This window comes from Ptiloglossa arizonensis, chromosome 7, assembly GCF_051014685.1.
Source record: "Ptiloglossa arizonensis isolate GNS036 chromosome 7, iyPtiAriz1_principal, whole genome shotgun sequence".
Classification (NCBI taxonomy): domain Eukaryota; kingdom Metazoa; phylum Arthropoda; class Insecta; order Hymenoptera; family Colletidae; genus Ptiloglossa; species Ptiloglossa arizonensis.
In genome coordinates, this window is record NC_135054.1 from 23,337,039 (window position 1) to 23,358,262 (window position 21,224).

The 21,224-nt window shown below is 43.8% G+C and overlaps 2 protein-coding genes across 49 annotated transcripts in view; both read right to left on the reverse strand.

Moving 5' to 3' along the window:
• The window catches only part of LOC143149450 (uncharacterized), a 97,948-nt gene that overhangs the window by 53,524 nt on the left and 23,200 nt on the right, over positions 1 to 21,224 (reverse strand). Inside the window, exon 7 of one of the 48 annotated variants that reach the window (XM_076316856.1) lies at positions 5,457 to 5,698. The exons of 41 other annotated variants lie outside the window; for them this stretch is intronic. In XM_076316856.1, the coding sequence (XP_076172971.1) occupies positions 5,472 to 5,698 (227 nt within the window). In that variant the 3' untranslated portion in view covers positions 5,457 to 5,471. Of the gene's footprint in view, positions 1 to 5,456; positions 5,699 to 5,860; positions 6,844 to 7,441; positions 8,263 to 9,559; positions 10,914 to 11,126; positions 12,837 to 14,006; positions 14,929 to 17,977; positions 18,339 to 21,224 lie in introns of those variants that run through there. 6 more of the 48 variants (XM_076316819.1, XM_076316820.1, XM_076316812.1 and 3 more) reach the window with 6 other exon arrangements.
• Positions 1,430 to 5,583, reverse strand: LOC143149457 (uncharacterized). The gene is made up of 3 exons (XM_076316865.1): positions 5,459 to 5,583; positions 3,316 to 3,741; positions 1,430 to 1,583 (listed from the first exon to the last, which is right to left on the reverse strand). The coding sequence occupies exons 2-3, from the start codon at positions 3,734 to 3,736 to the stop codon at positions 1,435 to 1,437; spliced, it is 570 nt and encodes a 189-aa protein (XP_076172980.1). The 5' UTR covers positions 3,737 to 3,741; positions 5,459 to 5,583; the 3' UTR covers positions 1,430 to 1,434.

Consider the following 21,224-nt stretch of genomic DNA (forward strand, 5'->3'; position numbering starts at 1 on the left):
TAGAAGACATGAGCGTCTATTTTCCGGCCCTTGGAACGGTTAATGATAAAGAAGAACAAAAGACAAAGAAAGAGAACACAAACAACCAAATACCGAGAATATCTCGTAGCAATAATCGTTCTGAAAGAGGAACGTAATGAAACAAAAATCTACGTACTTCTCGCGCGATCTCGTAATCGCTGTTCGTTCTTTTTATTCGGATATACACCATCGATTACAACGCGAACCTACGAGAGATTACAGTAATCGTCGGAGAACCGAAACGAAGTCGAGCTGTGGACGCGTTGGTTCACCGTCGTAGGTTCGTTGTAAAATAGAAAATACAACAACAAAAAAATAAGAAAACTTGAAAATGCACGATCGGTCGAGAACTTGCGACCCACTGATCTAATCGTTGGTGCGCACAGGCACTCTTGGAACCTTTATTTTATTTTATAAACGCGACAAAGTATCGAACGAAGACACTGCGTCGAACTCGCTATCGGTGCTAACGTTAATAATTTGATCAGTTGCCACTTTCTCGAAAAGTCTTCTCTTCTTCGGTCGCTGTTGACTTGGCAAATTTCACGGCTGACCCTAAACAGCGTTGTCTCTGTCCTTCTCGCTGCTACGGTGTACTCCTGTTTTGCGTTTCGTTTCGGATACAACGTGTGCAGATATTCCACTGTCCGTCTACACGCGTACCTCTTCCGCTGACACGAACGACGAAGGTCTGTCGCTTCGTTCGATGATTCGAAAAGATCCATCGTTCGAAGGCTGCAACGAGATTGGCTTCTCGACTGCATCGTGGCGTGTAGAAACACCCCGCGAGTTTCGAATACTCGCGAGTCGACTCTTTAAACAGAGTCGAACCGTCCTCTTCGATGGATACTCCGAAACGAGATATACAGCCGATTGACAAATGCATTGGCAGCTTTTGGACCGCTTCTGGCCATCGAGAGAAACGATCTACGCGGGCTAGGCAGTAGCGATAGATTGGCAGAGAATCTTCCGTACCCAGTTGGACGTGTCTGCCAGTAACACCTGCAAAAAATACCAATTGCAACATTAACACGTTGCGTAACTTTTAATCTTCGACACCAGATGGACCGTTCCTGGTCCAGTGTTTGCTGTCCTTTCATATCCCTGGCCAAACACATCGTTCGACTAGTTTCAGTAGCTCGAATGTACGGACGAGAACAGCCACGAAGAGCGTCGAACGAACCTCTTCGTAGACACGAAGAGGAACACTGGCGTTTCGCTCCCTGGAATTATTACATTTTTTATTGCAGGGCAGAATCGTTTTCTCTTGATCTCGCGATGGTAGCGTTCACCAGTGTCCGTGAGAGCTGCAAACGCGTCCTCCAGCTTCCTTCGTCCTTCTTCGTTTCAATCGGTAGAACATTCACCGGTTGCTGAAGATGTACGGCGCCTGAAACGAAGCGTCGAGAGAAATTAACCATCGTTCGTAGGTACTATAGGTGCAGATGGTCGATTTCGATGATCCAGGAAATTCCTGGATAATTTCCAGGAATAATTCCATCTTTTCCCCCGATGGTCGAGGTCTCCGATGATCCACGACGCTGTACCCGAGGTAGTGGATTCTACGGACACCAAACACGCATTTAGTCGGATCAAAAACCATCACGTACTTACGTGGTCTCGCGAATAGGATACGCAGATACATTGCTCGTGCTCGTGCTCGTCGCGCGACGAGCATACTCGCGAACATAGGCGTAGCAAAAGTCCAGTTCTCGGAATATTTCCTCGAGCGAAATTTCTCTGGCCGAAAAGCATCCAGGGGAATTCGAACGATCGGAATGGCGAAGTTGTTTTCGGGATGTCTTTTACCGACACGATACCTTCTACACCAATCGACGGTGGAAAAGATTATCGTTTCGGCTGGCGTACGCGATAACTCCTCAACGTAAGCGTACGAGACGATAAGGATCTGGAACGGTTCTGACGACTAACCGTTTCACTAAGTGCAACTTTGACGCAAAACGTACGCCGTGTGCGAAAGATCTCGAGTATTAAATACACGTAATCGATCGAAAGACGAGAGTCAAAGGGTTAGAGATCTATCCCCACTGCAGAGTTGTAAATTCACGATGGCCAGATTTGATTTCTTAAATCCCTGACTGGGAGAAACGGTTAACTCTTTGCGCTCCAGAGGGCACTCTCTGTCGCCAACCAGTGCACCATTAGAATTTTTCTAATTTTTATAATTTTTCTAATTTCCAAAGGACACTTTGGAACACGAAGTCAAAGAAATACTTCGTAAACTAAACAAAGATACAAGATCCAAGTTAATTCCACGATTTGTTCTCGCTTCCGATTCAAAAGATCGAGGTCTTCAGTTTCCCGTGTAAGATAATGAATCGAACTAAAAGGGTTCAATGTACCGTACTATCTTCTCCCACTTTTTCCAATCAGCGACTTGGAGAATCGAATCTGTCCACCGTGATCGTAATCCTTCCTCGTCTTTCGGCACGATAGGCAACGTCGAGGGCCGTGGACTTCTCGTAATTTCAATATCCCGAATTTCCCACTAACTTTTTCGTCAACGAAGTCACGGTCGTCCACGAAACATTGTCTTCGAACGTCGCTCGGTGGATCAAAGCGCGAAAGGAAATCGATACCGATGACGATAATCGCACGAATTTTGTCGTGCAAAGTTCGCAGACAAGATTCGATCGGAAACTTATTCACAAATATACGGAAAGATCGGCAACCGTATCGACGAGGAACTGAATCTTCGTGTCAGTTGAAAATGCGACACTTTCTTAACCCTTTGTCCTCTATAACCACGTACGAGTCCAACTTCATCGTTAGTTATTCGTTGCAAGAATGTGCAAGGTCTTGGAGAAGACCAGACGGGTGTCAAATTCTGGCTATCGAGATTTGTAAAGTTTGTGCGAAATGTAAAAAACGTAGCGAAACAAGTGCAAAAGATGCAAAGTTCCGTTACGAGTACCAATATGCTTGGAAAGCTACCGTGAAATCGATTAGTAATTTTCTGTTAATATTTTTAGAACGTTAATCACTTGACGATTCGTAACTATTCGTCGAAGAAAACCTTACCAAATGCAAACAGTTGTACCTTACGCGCGTATTCACGTTCAATTGGACAACAACGAGCGCTTAAACGAACCGTGAAATGGCTCGATGGCGTCGGCCACCTTTGTTGTCGTTTACGTCTCGCGGGTTATCGGAACTTGAATCGTAGCGCAAGGTGTTCAACCGTCGATACCCGTCGCGTTTATTAATTATAATCGCGTAGTTTGTATAAAAAAATATTCGTTTCCCGAATAGTTCGAACACGGTGAACGGTACCTGGTAGACTCGTCGCAGAATTGTTCGCGTTGCGTCGAAGATCGCTCAAACGACGAAAGAACCGAGATTGCTCCACGTTGACCGATCCTTCTCGAGCCAGCAACTCTCGTAACTTTCCTTCTTGGGACGTGGACAGTTGGGCGATCCGCGATTTCGATTTCTCGTGTTTATCGATGTCCGGTGATGTTCGCAGGATATCGCTGACTTCCCGCAGCGCTCGAGTTTGGAGGTTGAACGAGGTGTAACGATACTTCGCATTATTCGTCGTTATGCCAGCGACCGCTAGTTGCGATCTCAATCGCGGGAACAACAAATCGAGTTCTTCCGCGAGAAGAGGCGGCACGTCTACGCTGCTCGAACGTTCGATTTTGTTTTCGGTCGCAGCATCGTTGATTTTCGGTCCTTGCGGCGACTGTGTCATTGTCTCTGCACAAACGGAACGAACACGGAAATACGTCGACGCGTTTCACCGATTTTATAACGCACTTTCGATCGTTTCGCGGTCACGAGTGCAACGATGCAGTTGACACGAGTGCAGCGATGCAGTTGACGCGAGTGCAGCGATGCAGTTGACGCGAGTGCAACGTAAAGCAGAACGACGAGAAACTCGAAGACGCGCGACCGTCGTAATCGAGAACGTGCGATCGACTGGCCCAATGTTCGCGCACGAGGCACCCTTCGGCCCTTTCGTTTGTTTTTCGGTTCTAGCGCGACAAAGGCCACGCGTATTTCGAATCTTGCGACGCAGCGCGGCGCAACAAAATATCGAACAAAGATAACGCCTAGCAGTCGCGGTGCTACAGATCCTCCTTGGTGTCGATTTCTACGTTCCGAGAATCGATCATTGTATTTAAAAACGTTACCGAAAACCTAATACACCGTTCAACGAAGAAACAAATGAAACATCCACAGGAGGAATATCGTAGACTCGATGCTGTTTTCGATTCTGTTCTCGAAAAACTCTCGTTTTTCCTGCAAAAGTTTTCATTTCTGCAACGATACAACCGAGTCGGTACCAGCACCTTTTTCCAGTGCTCGAAACGATTGAAAAGTACAGTCGAGGAAATAAATGAAGGACACGCGCAACGAAACGTCGTTACCGCGATAGACGTGATCGTTCCAAAAGGAGAACGCGTAACGAAATGTACATTTCGCGATCTCGTGATCGTTGTTCGGTGTTTTTATCAGGATACAATGGATACAACGCGAACCCTCGACAAATTAGAGTAATCGCTGGATAACCGAAACGAAATCGGGCCAGTCGAATTCAGGTTTCAACGACGCGACTCGTTCGCGTATCGTTCGAAGTACCGAGCGAACGAAATGCAACGAGGAGCTCGAGATGCACGAGATGCGCGAGATGCAATTGCAGCTGGACGAGTATGCGCGCGAACGTTTCAATTATGCCCGGCGCTGGTTAATTATCTGCCGAGGAAAGTGTTTTGGGACTACACGAAACGAAAGTGGACGTGTGCGTGTGTTTGAGATTTTCAGGGAGAGTGTGAGAAGTTTGTAGGTCTGGTCTAACTTCGATAAACACAGTTCTACGGTTTCAATTTACTGTATTGTCTCGTTATAGGTCGTCCACTTGAATGACACGCGCGACTTGCAACGAGACACTTTATTTTACAGTTCTTCTGTTCTTTGCCGCGACGAGAGAGCAAGACGACAAAAAAATAAAGGACCACGCGAGTTTCAATGGTTTCGATTGTACAGGGATACAGGAAGATCAGTATCGTCTTTTTTGAAGGAAATGTTATTTAAATTTAAAGAATTTTAGTAAATTGTAGTATTATAATCTATTGTACGGGGATGCAGGAAGATGAGTATCGTCTTTCTTAAAGGAAATGTTATTTAAATTTAAAGAATTGTAGTATTGTAATCATCGTTGCAATTGTGCGTATTGTAGTTAAATTATTGTTAAATTATCGTTAAATTATCACTGGCCGGAGAAGAACCTCGTTATCGATGGAAAGGATGATCGATGGAGAGGCAACTTCCAACGAAACGACAACCTATAACGAGAGTGTTTTTCCAAGTACCTTTTATTTATATTTATGGTAAAAATTTTCATTTTCTTCGTTGAAGAAAATTACTCTTACGATCTTTCGCGATTAAGTGTCTTCGGTGATCGAGCGCGTACCTTGTCGCTGTTTCTAACCGGTTCGCGCCGAACGAATAAAACTTGTGGTGTAATTTCGTTGGAAAAATGTGTAAAAATCGTTTCGGTTGTTCGGTGATATCGGTGTATCGAGAGAATTACTCCGAAGAACGTTCGTTCGATTCGTCGAAGGGAACTCGATAGTTCGGCAAATGTGGATCGAAGATAAGTCCGCTTCGTTGGTGAGGGTTGTCCACAGGCGCGAGAAGACGAAGACGTAATCTGAAAACAGCAATTCGGGACGTCAGCGGGCACGCACAAAGAAGAAACAAACAATCACCGCCGAGTCGTTCGAGAACGGGCCAACCGTGGGAAGGACCGATGTGTTAGGTAAACTGAGATAAGTCGCTTTTTGTCTTCTTTCATCTTTCTATTTTCTGTTCATCGTATAACTCACATTTCGCACGTTTTACAACGTTGTTTACTGGTTAAAGGGGAAACAGTTCTCTCGAAACGAAACGGGAACGGATCGTCGCGTATCTGAAACGAATCGCGATTTAAAACCGGTGAACGTAGCCTCCTACCGGTGTTATTCTAACAATTAATAATTTAAATACATCCACGCGTGGAATCACATTTTTCTCTCTGAACACGTTCGGTGCCGATGTCCACGCGATACGACCGACGATCGTTGATGAATCGTTCATCGATCGTTCTCCGTTCGCGAGAAGAAAATCGACGAGAGGTTCGAGAGCTTACCGATCGCTACGTTATTTGTAACTTCCCCACCTGCGTTCGTCGCGAGTTTAGCGACGATCGATCGTCGAGATTCCGGTCCGCGAAAGAGAAAAATTCCGTAATACGGCACCGAACGTGTCGAGGAGTACGGTTGGTAGCCGAAGAGACTCGTCCGGAAGTTAGCAACGAGGTAAGGGAAACGCTTCTTGTACCTCGCTCGACGAGAAGTTTCACTTGCGACACTCCTCGCGAAAGAAGTCAAGTTCCGATGTCACCCAGACACCTTCACAGCCGTGTCTCTTCGGGCCCCGATTATACGCGTTTCTTACACAGTGTTTCATCGTATTGTTATTAGCGGGACTGAAAGTTACAAGGTGGCCGTTGTCGATGTTTTCGCAAGCTGCTGCTATGGAGAAAGGTTTTTTCGCAGACGGGACACTTCTGCGTCCTACCGCAGTCGTGTCTCACGTGGAAAATCAGGTGAGACTGTTTCGAGTAACAGGCACCGCACTGGCCGCAGGAGAACGGCCTGCTCTTTTGCAACTGGTGACACGTCGAACGAGGATTCCAATAGCAGAAGCTCTTCTGATGGCTCCTCAAGTGCCCGGAAAGGGTGAAACCCTTGCCACAGTATTTGCAATTGTACTTTCTTTTCGAGTCGTCCCCTCGAATCGTGTCCGCGAAAAGCTCTGCAACATTATTAACCACTCGTCAATTGGGTCCTCTCGACAACATTCGTGCAACGCGTTCCTACGGATCGCGCGCGGATCCAATGTAAGGAGAACGAGAGACTTGTCTCGCCTGTCGAACTCGTTTATCGAAAACTATCGATCGAGCGTGATCGATAACCGTTCGTGTGGAACGGTGTTTGGGCTCGCTCTCGACGGGAAACAAACACCGATAACGAAACGAGGAAGTGAAACTTTCGTTGGCATCGGTTCATCGATGCTACACACCGCTTCGAAATGTACGTTTCGTCCAAGGAGGAACGCGACGTTTCGACGAGTAGTCGAAGAACACGGTAAGCACACCCCGTTGGTACAGGACGCTCGTTCTCCGTACATTGTATCGCTCGTCGTAGGCAGAACCGTGTAAAAGGAACACGGAATGTTCCTTCGGGCATTGCGGCTTCTAAGCGATTGCTTTCGATCCTCGACGACGACTGCTAAACAGTCCAACGATGCGAGAAAATTCGAAGCCGATCCATTCGACGAACAGGGACGCGAAACGTTTTCCGCGGGTGCGACAGCAACGGGAGAAGCGTGACGGGATAAGAACAGGAACGAGTGCGTCCAATATTACTTTATTCATTTACATTCGGACGAGTAGTCCGCCGAAATCCCTACGGATACAAGTATCGTGTACAGTTTGCGTATACGTAGAATCGACGAGAGCGTCGACGGGGGAAATTTTTGTAAAAAAAAAAATTTCGAATCTTTGTTCGATCGATTGAAACGAAAGTCGCGTCACTTCGAGCGAAATGTACGATGATACAGAGACCGACCATCGTTTTAAAGTTGATCGTTCGTGGCCCGATCGATCGCGAACGAAACCGTGACGCGAGACGAGCAACTTTCGACAATTTGTCCGAACGTTGTTCGATTCGATTCGCGACTAAACGAATCGAATCGAACGGACGAGAATCTCAACGAGAGGACACGACTTACAACAACGCGTAACGCTCGAACGACACGTAAACGTGTACAAACGAAAGAACGAAAACAATTCGGTGTCCACGAGGCCGAATCGAGTATTCGTCGACATTCGTCGGCCCTATTCGTTTTCACCGAGACAACATTGCACTTTGTGTTTGCGCAGACTGCTGCTGTGCAAAAACGTTTTGCCGCAGCATTCGCATTTCTGTGTTTTGCCGCAGTCGAAACGTATGTGCGACTTCAGCGACGATTGTTTACTGTAACTGGCTCCGCAAAGGATGCAGATGTACGGTCTCAAGGCCTTCGTCTTGTAAAACATCGACAGTGGATTAAAGTAGCAATAGTTATTACGATGCTTGCTCAGAAACCTCGAGTGCGTGAACGGCTTGTGGCAATATTCGCACACGTACTTCCGTTTCGACAGTTCGGGGTCCGGATACTCTTTCAAGCTTCCTGAAACACCGGTCAAGAACACTGAATTAAACACGGTATACAGGGGAACGTGAATTAGTATTCCTCGTGTAGGCTAATCGCGGCATATTGCTATGTACATTTACAGCCCACCTTAAAAGTCACCGTCCGTCTCGCCAAATGAAGGTAATTATAAAAAATACCATGTTCGAAGTGCAAGGTTATCGTACATTGGAAAGATATTCGATTTCAAATTCTCCATCGCTTTTTTACAATTTCGTATCTTCTTTCAAACTTTACCGCGCTTTCGGTAAGCAAAAGGGAACGAGCTTGATGATAAAAATAACACATTTTCCTTACTTTGCGAGATGGACGATTACTTTTTGGACATATTGGGTGCAGGGTGAATTACTTGCCATCAGAAATAATTTGTTAGCCGTTGATATTGGGAAGCCTTGTTTTCTATAGGAGATACATTGTATTCGAAAAGGTTCGTCGAAGAGTCGCTTTCTTATCGTCGACTAAAATACACTATTAGAAAGAGTACACTGCTGTTTGAAAAATTAAGATCACCTCGATAGGTTCGAAAGAAGAAAGTAAATTGTTTTCGTTCAAACTCCATCGAACACAATACGTATGCAAGAATTGTTTCTCAATATCGATAAATAACAAGCCATTTTCAAACGACAATTATCATCGACTCACCCTGTACGCTTATTCGCGTGTATCCAGCTTCTTGCTAGTATCTGGGGGACAATGGAAATCGGATACGCGAGATTTAACTAATTTGTTACGTTCGCATGGATGAGATACAAGAATCGATTGTTTCTCAGAGTTCGATTGTTCGATGTGCTACGACCCTTTATAATGGAAAAGAAAGAACGTTCGATAACAATTTCGTGCCGTTTGTACGGTCGATTTATTTACGGTGACGTGAGGATAGACGAGGAGCCTTCATTTTCGTGCACTATGGTAGCGAGTTCGTTAGCCCGTGGCGATCGACACACGAGCGATGACCTTTCGCGTAAACAGCTGATCGGTGAAAAAAGTCACGGCTAATATTCTTATCGTTGTCGATTGTTTTTACCGTTACGCTAATTATTCGAAAGGCCGGAACGTTTTTTGGTAACGATAACGACAGCTAGACTGCGATAAAATCGTCGAGTTTACATTTTATCGATTACCACTACTGTTACACATCAATCACGACATTGTACGATTATTGGGTTTTCGTCGTTGAGGGAGGTGAGGCCTGGCTGCGGGTTTGTATTTATTTGAAGAAAAAAAAAATAAACAAAAAGAAAACTGTAATGCCTTACAATACACAACTGTAACGAGTAAACGATAAATTACGTGAAAACTTCTTTTATTAGGCGCATGCAAATGTTACAAGATTATTGATAAGACAGTGCTCGGACGATAGATACTTAGGCGATAGACGTTACGGTTCAAAAGGAGAAGAGATAGGCGAAACGATCGAACGGTTCTGCACTTAGGAAATATAAACTTGTTCGGTTGATATACGTGCCCGTTGGATACAAATACAATTGAATTGTGGTAGTCGTCGTAAGCAAATTCAATGTAATCATTTTCGATCCCTATTTCTCGACTCTACGGTACATTTTAATGTAATCGAAATTCCACAGAAACAAGGAAACGGACAAATTGCACGGTAAACGCGAACAAAAGGAACGATGAAAATATTATATAATAACGAACTTACGAAAGAAAAGAAACGAACCGCTTACAAAGTACAATGGAGAGTATGAAAAGTAACAGAGGAGAGAAGCGAAAAAAATACACAGTAGGAAAATACAGAAATCATTTGTGCGCTAGTAAAAAGATTATAAAAATATTCAAGAGAGAAGTAAAGCGTTAAAGTTTAATCAACTTTAGTAGTTTCACCACATCTCTACGCAAGAATGTACATATATATATATACCTTTATTTAGACCGTAAATTCACTGTTTTCCCTATTTATACGTGGACTCTTTCGTTAATATTTCTTCAAATTCGCTATTTTCATCGTACTAGTTAAAAGTTTGTTCGACGGCTACACTCGTATCTTCCTCGTCTATTATCTGTAACGCGATCCTATCGCTACGTTCGTTGATCATTCGTTCCTTTGTATTCTCACGGTGGAACGTTCGTCAGATTAAAATGTACCGATAAGGAAAACCTTTCGTGAAATTTGCACGCGATCGTCGCTACCGTTGAATTCAACCGTAGATAATTGCTCGGTTAAAAGTCCAATGGATCCAATACGAGTTCGTTCTTCATGGTGGAGTCGATCTCCAACGCGGTGAGATCGTTGGTGTCCGACTTGGCCAGTTTGTCGACTATATGACGGAACGGGCAGTAACGGCTTTTGTGTTTGTACAGGCTCGTTCTGTGCAAGAATGTTTTCCCGCAGTGGGTGCACTTCTGCAGCTTGCCGCACTCGTGGCGCACGTGCCACATAAGGTTGTTCTGTCGCGAGTAACTCGCCCCGCAAATGTTACACGCGAACCGACCGACCCTTCCGGCCCTGTACAGCTGCGACTGGGGGTTCAAATAGCATCGGTAGTTCAGGTGGGCCTGCAAAAAGCTGGCCCTGGTAAAACTCTTCCCGCAACAGTTGCAACTGTGACTGCGCGCCGCGTCTTGGAATTCGGATGCAGCTCGGTCTCGTTGACGAACCACCGCGCCGCTTTCTGCAACATCATCAAAGTGTCTATCAGAGTCGCGCAACTTCTTACCTATCGCCGACATTTCTCTTCAATTCTTTCCTTCGATTCTCGTCAATCTCTTCCGCGCCAAATATATCATCGCGTCGACGATACGTATAGGTGCATCGTTCAACGTGCAACGCGTCCGTAGAACCGAGAACAGGCACAAGTGTGTATCGTGACAATGAAAGAACACAATTAACTAGTCGGTTTCTTTTTTATTATCTTTGGTAACAGCTTCGTGCCGCGAATACAAATAGCATTACGAAGATTTCCCGCGAGCGTTTCCCGTGCCCTCGTGGGGGGAACCACCGTCTCGTGAAAAGAAGGATGATATTTCGGAATCTTTTACCAACGATATCTCTTTCGTATTCTTCGTGAAAGATTGTTCGCGGGTACGGAATGTATCGCTCAAATTTGAACGGTTACGATCGAATGCTGGACGAATATCGCTATCGTTTGGCGCACAGATTTTTTTTAAATATCGAGCCCTTTGGGAACAGCGATTTTTTCAGAAGAGAGCGTCGACTGTTCGAGACAAATCAACCGGAAGGTGCGAAAAAGGGAATGTCGATTTTTTGTTCGAGTCGAAAGGTGGTGTTCCCTTTTAACCCCTCAGCGACGAGCTCCGTGCACCGTATGTGCTGCCGTTTTTTCGTTTATTGCAAACCCCTGTACGTTTTACGAACTGTAATATTTCTCCGTGTGCCGTCAGCCTCGATACAATGTAGAATTGCGAATCGATTGGTAGCGATCGATCTCTCGTCGGCTTCGGGGCACAGATCGTTCGTCGTCCCTCTGTCCTTCGTGCAAAACGTAACGAACGAACGTCACTGAAGGGCTAACGACAACATTGTTAAAAAAAAAAAACAGTTAACGTAACAAGATAATAGCTTATTTCGATTGAGTATTTTTCGGTAACTACTACGTTCGTGCCAGACGATCAAAATTATAAAATATCGAGATACTAACGTAAGATATAAAAATTTCCTTATCCCTGCGTACGAGTATAGAGATCTCTCGGTTGGACGAAATGTAACCAACGCGATTGCGCGCTAAAAAAATCTAAAAACGAATAACCAAGGAAAAAAGTATCCTACCGCGATAAAATCTTTATCGTAATGTCGATTAGACGTATTGCCATTGTCATCGTGAAAAAGTAAGAATAAAATAAGAAAATAAAAATTGACACGTTTTGCAATCGTGCGAAAATGTCTGCGAGCTTAATAGCTACGATACAATAATCAACGCTTCGTGGTTTGTTCAAACGCTGCTTTTACGAGTCGTTCTTTGAAACGGCCTTTCGTATAAATTTACGAAATTTAATGTACAAAAAGAATTATTTACATAGACGGTGTTCTCTCTCAGATTGTCATCAGTTGCGATCGGTTCCCCTCCTGCTCTCGTGATTCTTCGTTCGGTCTCCGCTGTTTCACGCTCCGACCCGAATCTTCGAAACGAGACGAGATTCGAGAATCTACGTTCGAGATCTCGGTTCTATCGCGTTCGAGTCTCGTCCGACGGAGCCGGAGGGTCAGGGACGACGATCCGAAAGGGACCACCGTATTTCGCGTTCCTGGTAGAAAGCCGAGAGGACAGGTTCACCGTGATGCATGCACTTTCACAAATTCTGCAACGCCATGCAACGTTTTCTATGACGACAAAAGCTCGCCCGATAGGAGTACGTTTTGTTGCAATATGGACAAATGTACGTTCTGCAACAGTCGTTCGACTTGTGCGATTGCAACGAGCGATAAAGTCTAAACTGTTTATTACAGCCCCCGCAAATATGTACTTTGTTGTCGCTGCAACTCGGTTGCATTATGCCGTCGATTTTTACAATAGAATTCTCCTTGGGCATTACAGCAGCGAGATATTGGTCGTGCTGGTATCCAGTTATCTTAAATTCTGAAACAAAATTAAAAAGTCGTTCGTTTAAATTGTGTCGCTGCAATTGCACCGAAAACCGATTTTCGTGGGTAAAGAACAGTGCATGCAAGTCCCTTCGCTGTATTCGAAACAATAATGTACACCTATGGATTAAACACGTTGCACGGAACATTTTTAACAGCGTTGACTGCTGAACGAAATTTACGGATCGCAACCTTGTTACTTCCCAGTGTTATTTCCGACTGTCTCGATTCTCGTAGCAAAACGTAACCCGTTACTTCTAAACGACAAAGTAATCGAAGAGCCTCTCGAAATAGAGTACACTTCGAGAAACAGGTACCACACGATCGTGTAATCGAAAATTAAATCTCGAATGCAGTTACGATATCGTATGCATCGTTCGAGCCTTCTATCCCATTTCTTTGTAACGCAAAGAGTAAAATTATTCGAATAAACGTCTTCGTGGAATTCACAGCACAGTATGGCAGACAATGTGTTAAAGATTGCATCCGCAACATTCGAAACAGATCTTTCAATTGACACCAACTACAATCCCAGACATACCCATCACCTCGTGGATCTAATAATCGATCAAATTTTCCGATAGAGAAAGCAGATCGTTATCGTTGGATCTACCAGTTTGGACTCATTTACTTTTTTACTCGAGGGGTCTAGAGATATTTAAGTGACTGCAAGCTCTTCGAACATTTTTTTCTTGGTCCCGAATTCGATACGAATCGCCCTACGATCGAAGCTCTTCGAAGGAGTCTAGCAACGTCTAAGGATCCGATAAAAAAGTCTCGTTTACAGATCTGGTTAAATCCGGAGGGAAACTTATTAATATTGCTCGTTGTACCAAAAATATTAGGTATTATTAAATCGTGAACTAACAATATTTCTCGATATATTCGCTGTCGTATAGATCGAAACCTCGCAAACAGATACGTATAAACGTCACGCTGGTAACGAACGTGTTGATTAAAGTCATCAACGTCTAAATTTCTGCCCAATTTATCGTTAACCCGCTCACTTACATTTTCATACGACAAACTTTTCACCCTAAGTTTCTATCCGATCGCAACACGCGCCGATGCGTTGGACGAGCATTCGTCGATTGCTTGGGCAACATTTTACGCATGAAACAATGTAGGAAAAAATAAAGAGAGTTGTTCCAATAAATTATCGTAAATTTATTCAATCGAACGTCGAACCGTGGCTGACGAATTATTTGAAATTCTCGACGAGAACACCTGTAAATATTCCAAACATTCGTGAAGTAACCGCTACGACAACCTGCTTCCTCTCCGATAATAAATACGCATTAAGTATGAAATTATTCCGACTCGATAAACGGTATTGTTGGATGCTTCTTCTGGCCGGAGAACCTTGTAAAAGAGTCGCCGAGCTATCGCCGTGTGTTTGCAGAAAAAGATACAGATTGAATCGTTGGCAATCGCGCTCGATAATTTCCAGATAATGTTCGCACAAGTAGTTGGAAGAGTTTATTAGGAAAATTGTACAGTATCGGTACGAAGTATCCTATACGCGTGTATGACACCGTCTCGAGGAAGAAAGTGCGAGTCTGTGACGTTACGCGAGTCACCGTTGCGGACGTCGTGTGTAAATTGGATCGAAAAGGGGAAAATTCGTTCCGTAGAATTGTACGTGTCGAGCGTTACAAAAAAATTGTTTACAAAAGAGGTTGCCCGAACGGACGGTTCGCGACCAAGTACCGCGATGACTCATCGATCGTTCTGATCGACGATCAAGAACAGATCCTCTCCTTTGTGCCTTCGCCTGATGTGCGTATAGATGTTCGTTCCGTGTTTACTCTTCAGGCTGCAGTAAGGACAATGGAACTTTGGCTCGCAGCCGCACACCGTACGCAAATGCGTGACCAATGTTCGCTTGTTCTTGTATCCTTGGGAACACTTTGGGCAAACATAGTTCCTGGACTCGACCCTGTTCTTCGTGTGCCTCTCCTCGATCCGGAACGAGGGATCCATGAAGCATCCTCGGGTCAGGTGCCGCTTCAAGTGGCTCTGAGACGAGTAAGGACAGTTGCAGAAGTTGCATCGATATTCCTCGATGTTGCAGTCACGAAGCGATGCTGGAACACACAAGCGACACTTAATGTACAGATTTTTCACTTTCACGTCCCCCCGAACCGCACGAAATTCTCTACAAGATATTGCCGCTCGTTAGGGACAGCCCGAACTAGTTCGAAGGAAGCCATCGCGGAGGAGCACGATTTACGAGAACGAGCGAACAAGCAACGAACAACGCACAGTGGCTTGTCCCTGGGAAGCAGAGAGGAGAATCGATGTGTATCGCGTTATCGAAACCGACTGGTATCTTTCCCGCGCGAATTCGTTCGTTTGACGAGACAGCTGAGCGACTTTGTCTCTAACGGAGTTCTTTTCTCTCAAAGTGAGAGATTCTTTTCAACTTTCTCTCTTGCGTTACGAAATGAATCGCAAGTATCCGCAGAAAGTGCTTTCGAGAGTTTTGTGCGCGTGAAAATTGTACAGCGAACGGAAAGTGAAGCGTCGTTGTTACGAAAAATCGGTCCACGTGTTTTGTAACTCGTGACTCGCTTAAAGAACAATGCACGAGATTGGAATCTTTCCATCGATAATAAGAATAATTGTTTACCAGCCTCGCGTTACGCTGCGACCTCGACGAGAAGCGAAGCAGACTCTTTTAATACTATTTTTAAGAAATTAAATCTCGTGTCCCGTACCTTCCTTCGTTGAACATTTGCGAACCGTTTAGGAATAAAAAAAGAAGGGATGGACGCAAACGGGAACGTTTCCTTCAAGATCTCTTTTATTTACATTCGATAAAAATTTTCAGCGTCCGGCGAGCAACATCTTACAGAGTTTATTGCTCAACGATAACGATGTATCTTTAGTCTTCTCGTTGTATAAATCCATATTTGAAATTCACCTTCTCTTACATAGAAATATATATACCTCTGTGCACGCGTCGTGTCGCGACTAAAAAAATAACATTTCATAAATGTAACCTTGTCGTTCCGTCACACGCGTATCGTAATAGAACTATTAAACAAATTTAGTTCCTCTGGTTGAGTTAACAATGTTCTGCACTCACACATACAGCGTATCTAGGCATAGGTACGTTTACCGAGATGTCTCACGGTTGTGTCGAACAATCGAGTATCGAGAATCTCTCCAACTAAAATGGATTTCTTTGTTTGTGTACTCTTTGGTCCTCGACGCGAGCATCGACAGCTGTTTTCTACAAATTCCTTCTTACCTTTGATAGAAAATCTCTCGCTCGACGAATACGACACACCTCGCTGGGAAACCTACAAGTATATACAGATTCACACACGCACACGTACAATCGTGTAATCATTTAGAATAACTTACAAATATATTACTGGGCTAATCTACAAAAATAGGAATATTATTCATTTGGCATTCGTGATCAAACTATTTGGCAGTTCGTATGCGCGCACATGGCATAGACCAAATTCTTAATTATTAACCTGAATAACGTTACTGTGATTTTTTTTCCTTTTTCTATTTTTTGGTTTTTGTATTTTTAAAAGTGTACGTATTTCCTTAAATGCAACTTAAACAAATACAAAGTAGGAACGTCTACGATGTCGCAAAGAACGCGCGTTTGATGCGCTACAATCGCCAATCGGGATGAGAGAGAAACTCGAAGAGATTCGTTCTCGATCGTAAAGTCATCGAAGAAGGTTATCGAAACGATGGGAAATAAAATAAAACACGCTTTGGCACATTTTCTATGTACACTTATCGATTGAATTACGTATCGCGTTCGAATAACAATGATCCGTCCACGCGGGAAACAATTCACATTTGTTCGATATAAAATTTAATTCTTAATAAAAATAGTACATCGTAAAAGTAACCATTGTACCGTTAGTAACAATTGACGCGTTTGTACGTACGATTTATAAATCCTATCGTAAAAATTCCCTTTGGTATTCCTTTGGATAACAACAAGTAGGACAAAGACGGTAGTCACGAATAGAAACTGAGAGTATTAGATGCAACAGAAAAGAGAGAGAGAGAGAAAAGAAAAAAAAAGAAAGAAAAAGAATAAGGACTAATCGTCGAGGCAAAGGAGACAATCTACTATTCGAAAATAGAATAACAATAATCTAGGCAAACGGTCACCTCGCGGGCCGCGTTTGCTTACTTTTCTACACCGGCTACACCATTACGCCTGTACAGAGTCGGGCAGTAATTGCTCGTTACGTAATCACTTTCGTAACTGATCGATAAAAGTAACCACGGTAATAATTAATCGTCGATGAAATTAATCGGTAATTAAGAACGATATTCGCTACCCGTAATCGTGTATCGGTAACTTGTACTCAATCGTTCGACGAAAGATTACTTCGACGTTTCACCAGCTCCGTTGAACTTCCTTATTGTTAACTTATCGCTTTAATCGTAATCAAAAATGTAATTATATCGTGACTAACGATTAATAAGTTAATCATACCTGATGATTACATTCGCTTCGATCACTTGTGCTATGCATCGACACATTGACGGCCGCGGTCCGTGTCCACGCGATTCGTGTTACATCAAAATTGTTATCCACGCGTTCGTTCCGATATCCGGATTTAAAGCTCCCTAACGTCCTCGTGTGCCTGGCTTTGGTCTGGAAACGTTCACGAAAGAAAGAAAGAAAAGAAAAGAAAAAAAAAAAACCTCCCTAATTAACCGAAACTTTCGATTTCTTTGGCACAGTTCTCGATGCAAGCACGCGGAGAAGACAGCGGAAAAATACGCGCACCGATACTCTCTCCGACGATCTACGACGAAATCGACCGTGCGAATTTGTTTAATTTTCTACAAGGATCGAATAATCTCACGGATGACACTCGAACGCCCCTAGAACGGCCAATTGCGAACGTTCGGTCGAAATTTCGAGCGGTCGTCAATGCGTCGCTCTTGATTACCGTACGATCGGTAATCGTAACGATTAATCACAGAATCGATTACACGGTAATCGTAATTGTCGATCGGATTACATTTTGCCCGACGCTGCGCGTAAAAAACCCGCGCGATACGTTACGAATAAGTTAACCCCCCTCCCCGTTCCCTCGGCCCTCCTCCTCCTCTCTCGATCGAGTACGAACGTGGTGTTTAGCAAGGCTGACGATTCGTTGGACAAAGAACAACAACGCGAGAAACCCGAGGCTCCTGAAATCGAAACGCGCGCAAGTTTCGCGGCGATATCAAATATCGTCCGAGTGAAATTCTCTAGCGGCGGACGTGAGCTATTTAGCGACCGATCCGCCGTGAATATTCAGGATGTGCTGCTTTAGGTGATCCGGTCGGCAGAAGTACTTTCCGCAGAGGGTGCAGGTGAAAGTGTACCTGGACCCGAGTCCTCCGCACTCGTACCTGGAGTGTCGCGTCAGAGAAGACCGTGATCTATATCCGCGTCCACACATGACACACCGAAATCTCAGCTCGCTGGCAGAGACACCCTCCATCATGGGGCTCGCTGTAAGCATACAGGGAGGCTTTTTACATATGGGTTTTCCGTTTCAACCCCCCCGTCCGAACAAATCAATACACCCCACCCCCCGTGCGTACGTGTGTGTCACGAGCGAGTTCGCCTCGTTTCGCGTTCTCGGTGGTGTCTCTCTCCCTCTCACACTCACGGATAAATGCATATCATCAAATACGTGACAGTTGTAGTTTCGAAGCGGGGTCCCCGTCTCTCGTGTTTTATCGCGACAACGACGAAGAAAGGAAAGCTCGAGCCAAGCATGTGGACGATATACGGTCAAGGCCTAAGCTCGCTCCGAAAGAAGACTGCGCGACACGAAACATTCTCTCTTAACCGACAACGAAACATTTACTTCTTACTTTCTTCCTTCAAACGCGAAACGATCGAAACTCTACGCGAGACTCCGGTAACGAGAAAAAAAAAAAGAAAAAAGAAAAAAGAAAAAAAACTTTCAATTCCCAACGAAACACTTACACCCTCCGACTTTTCTTTATCGAATCTTAACGATATCGTTCTACGTATACCCGTGAAATATAAATGTGTTCTCTTCCAAAGTCGATACTCGCGTTTTCTTCGGAAAGCAACGATACTTGAAACAGTCGCGTGTCACAGTTCAAGACGGACTCGAGAAAATTTTGCTATCGATATTTACAAAAAGTAACCGATCACGCATTGCAACGAAACGAAAGTCCTCGATTCGAACAGATTGAATTCTCGTGACACTCCGGCGAGATACTTTCTGCGCAGTCTTCTTTACTCGAAGCCGTTGTTATTTACATGCTGCTCCAAGATGAATTGCGTTTATTAGTGTTTTCCATTTTTACACCCGTGATACTTCATTAATTCAACCCAACGTAAAAAATGCCTCCTTGTATAGTTTCACCCAACACACGTCCATGACACATGAACACATACATCTAAAACGAGTTACGCGTCAATAATTCGTGAAAACTGTATTTCATCGACACACTCGGGTACTTTGTTTGTTTGTTTATTTATTCATTTATTTTATTTCATTATTATTATTTCCATCCGACATTACTTCTCGCATTACATTAATGATAATGAAGCTTAAATTCGTGGCAAACCATGAGCCAGCATGCAGTACATCGTCAAATGCCATCGCGTAGTCGAGATATACCTTTGATTATCGATCGAATGCAACATGAATCTTCCATTCGGGATGACTTGGTTGCGCGCGTGATGAGCATCATGGTTATTTCGTATGGAAATAAGAGCGCAGGAATTCAAACGGTGTTCCGCGAGATACGACGGAAATTGAAATTTAATCGCAAAGTTGCGTTTCGATTCCGTCGAAGACGACCTTTACACGATCGGAAGTCGCGAACAACGAGCAACTGTACAGTTTATGTACATCGAAACGATAATCCGAAGTTTGATCATATTGGACCGAGTTTACGAATAAAAAAAAAAATTGAAAGAATTTACCTGTAACCACGAATCGTTTCCAAAGCGGTCGCGAGTAGAATGTTGACTTTACGTTACAACGAATGTAGGATTATAATGATCGTTCGTTTCGTCGGAATTTTGAAGAACGATGAAACGAAACCAACCGGACAATCGACGCTACAGAATTTTCGTACGACGTTTTTCTCGCTGTAGAATGGTGTGTGCAATTAGACTCGTCGTTTGCGATCTGAACAACAAAAAAATTAATAAAAAAGAAAAGAAATCAAGAGAGTTTGTAGGTTTTTGTAGGAATAATTACGAAACAAACGTGCCTGAAACATTTATGGCTTTACGGCATCCAAACGCTGCAAGGGTTCCGGTCCAAAGTCCTTCGCTGCGATCGTCCGTTGCCGTAGTCGTGCATTGCCAAACAACTTTGCAGCTTTTCCCAATTTTCGTAGGAGATACTCGTGCGATCCAACGAACAGTGTCTCGATATTTACGAAACTGCGTATGCAACTTGGACAGGATAGACTGCGATTATCTGTCCACTTATCGACAACCCGGTGAATTTAATAGTCACGGTGACGCGGTGCGTTCCATTTATTTATTTTATTTTTTTCTTTAACACATTGAGCGCCATTGGCAGTGATTCGTAATACTTGCGAGCAACGTGAAATATACGGTGAGAGATAATATCGTAAAGTAACAAGTATATCGAATAATATACCGTTTAAGAATCGAAAGTTTCTATTCTTTTTTTTCGTCTCTTTTACACAACAATTCGAACAATTATCGATGGACGAAACACGAAAAACTCGCTCGGCACTCAACGCGTTAATTTTGTACAGGTTGTTCCTCGTAAAACGCGTATTCGAACGACAACAGGTGATCACGTGAATACGAAACACTATTTCGTGAGATTGGACTTTTTCTTTTTTACACACGTGTTCATGGATATCGCGCAAGCTCGAAAAAGTAGCTTTCGATCGGAATTATTAATAATCAGCTTCGCGACTCTGTATTTCCACGCGTGATCGCTATTTTCGAGGAACACTGGAACACGCTATTTACTAAGAATATCGTACTGGCTCTCAGAATCTGTACAATAATGACATACGTGATCCAAAACTTCTCTTTTTTTTCCGATCGGACTAACAATGACAATTAAAAAGGTGTTTACACGATATTGTCCCGATAATAGCGCAATATCCGGAAAGCGGGCGAGTTGATAAACAGATATACGCCTGAAAATAGGTCGCTAGCTATCGTTCCTGAAAAGTAGGATATAGGAGGGAAATGAGCAAATGATAAGAAACAACGAGGTTTTATTAAAAATAATTTATTGTGTATCTCTTCTTATACTCCACTCCACTCCACCGGACGACAGCTGGAACGTGCGATCGAGACGAATGCAGACTACGCATACTCCTACCGTTTCTTTAATTTTTATCATTTTCTTTAACG

Excerpts from the sequence above, each read along its gene's own strand:
- LOC143149457 (XM_076316865.1), bottom strand. The coding sequence starts at position 3,736 with ATGACACAGTCGCCGCAAGGACCGAAAATCAACGATGCTGCGACCGAA. Across the intron at positions 1,584-3,315 it reads TTCTGCGACGAGTCTACCAG|AATCCACTACCTCGGGTACA; the intron begins GTACCGTTCACC and ends TGGTGTCCGTAG.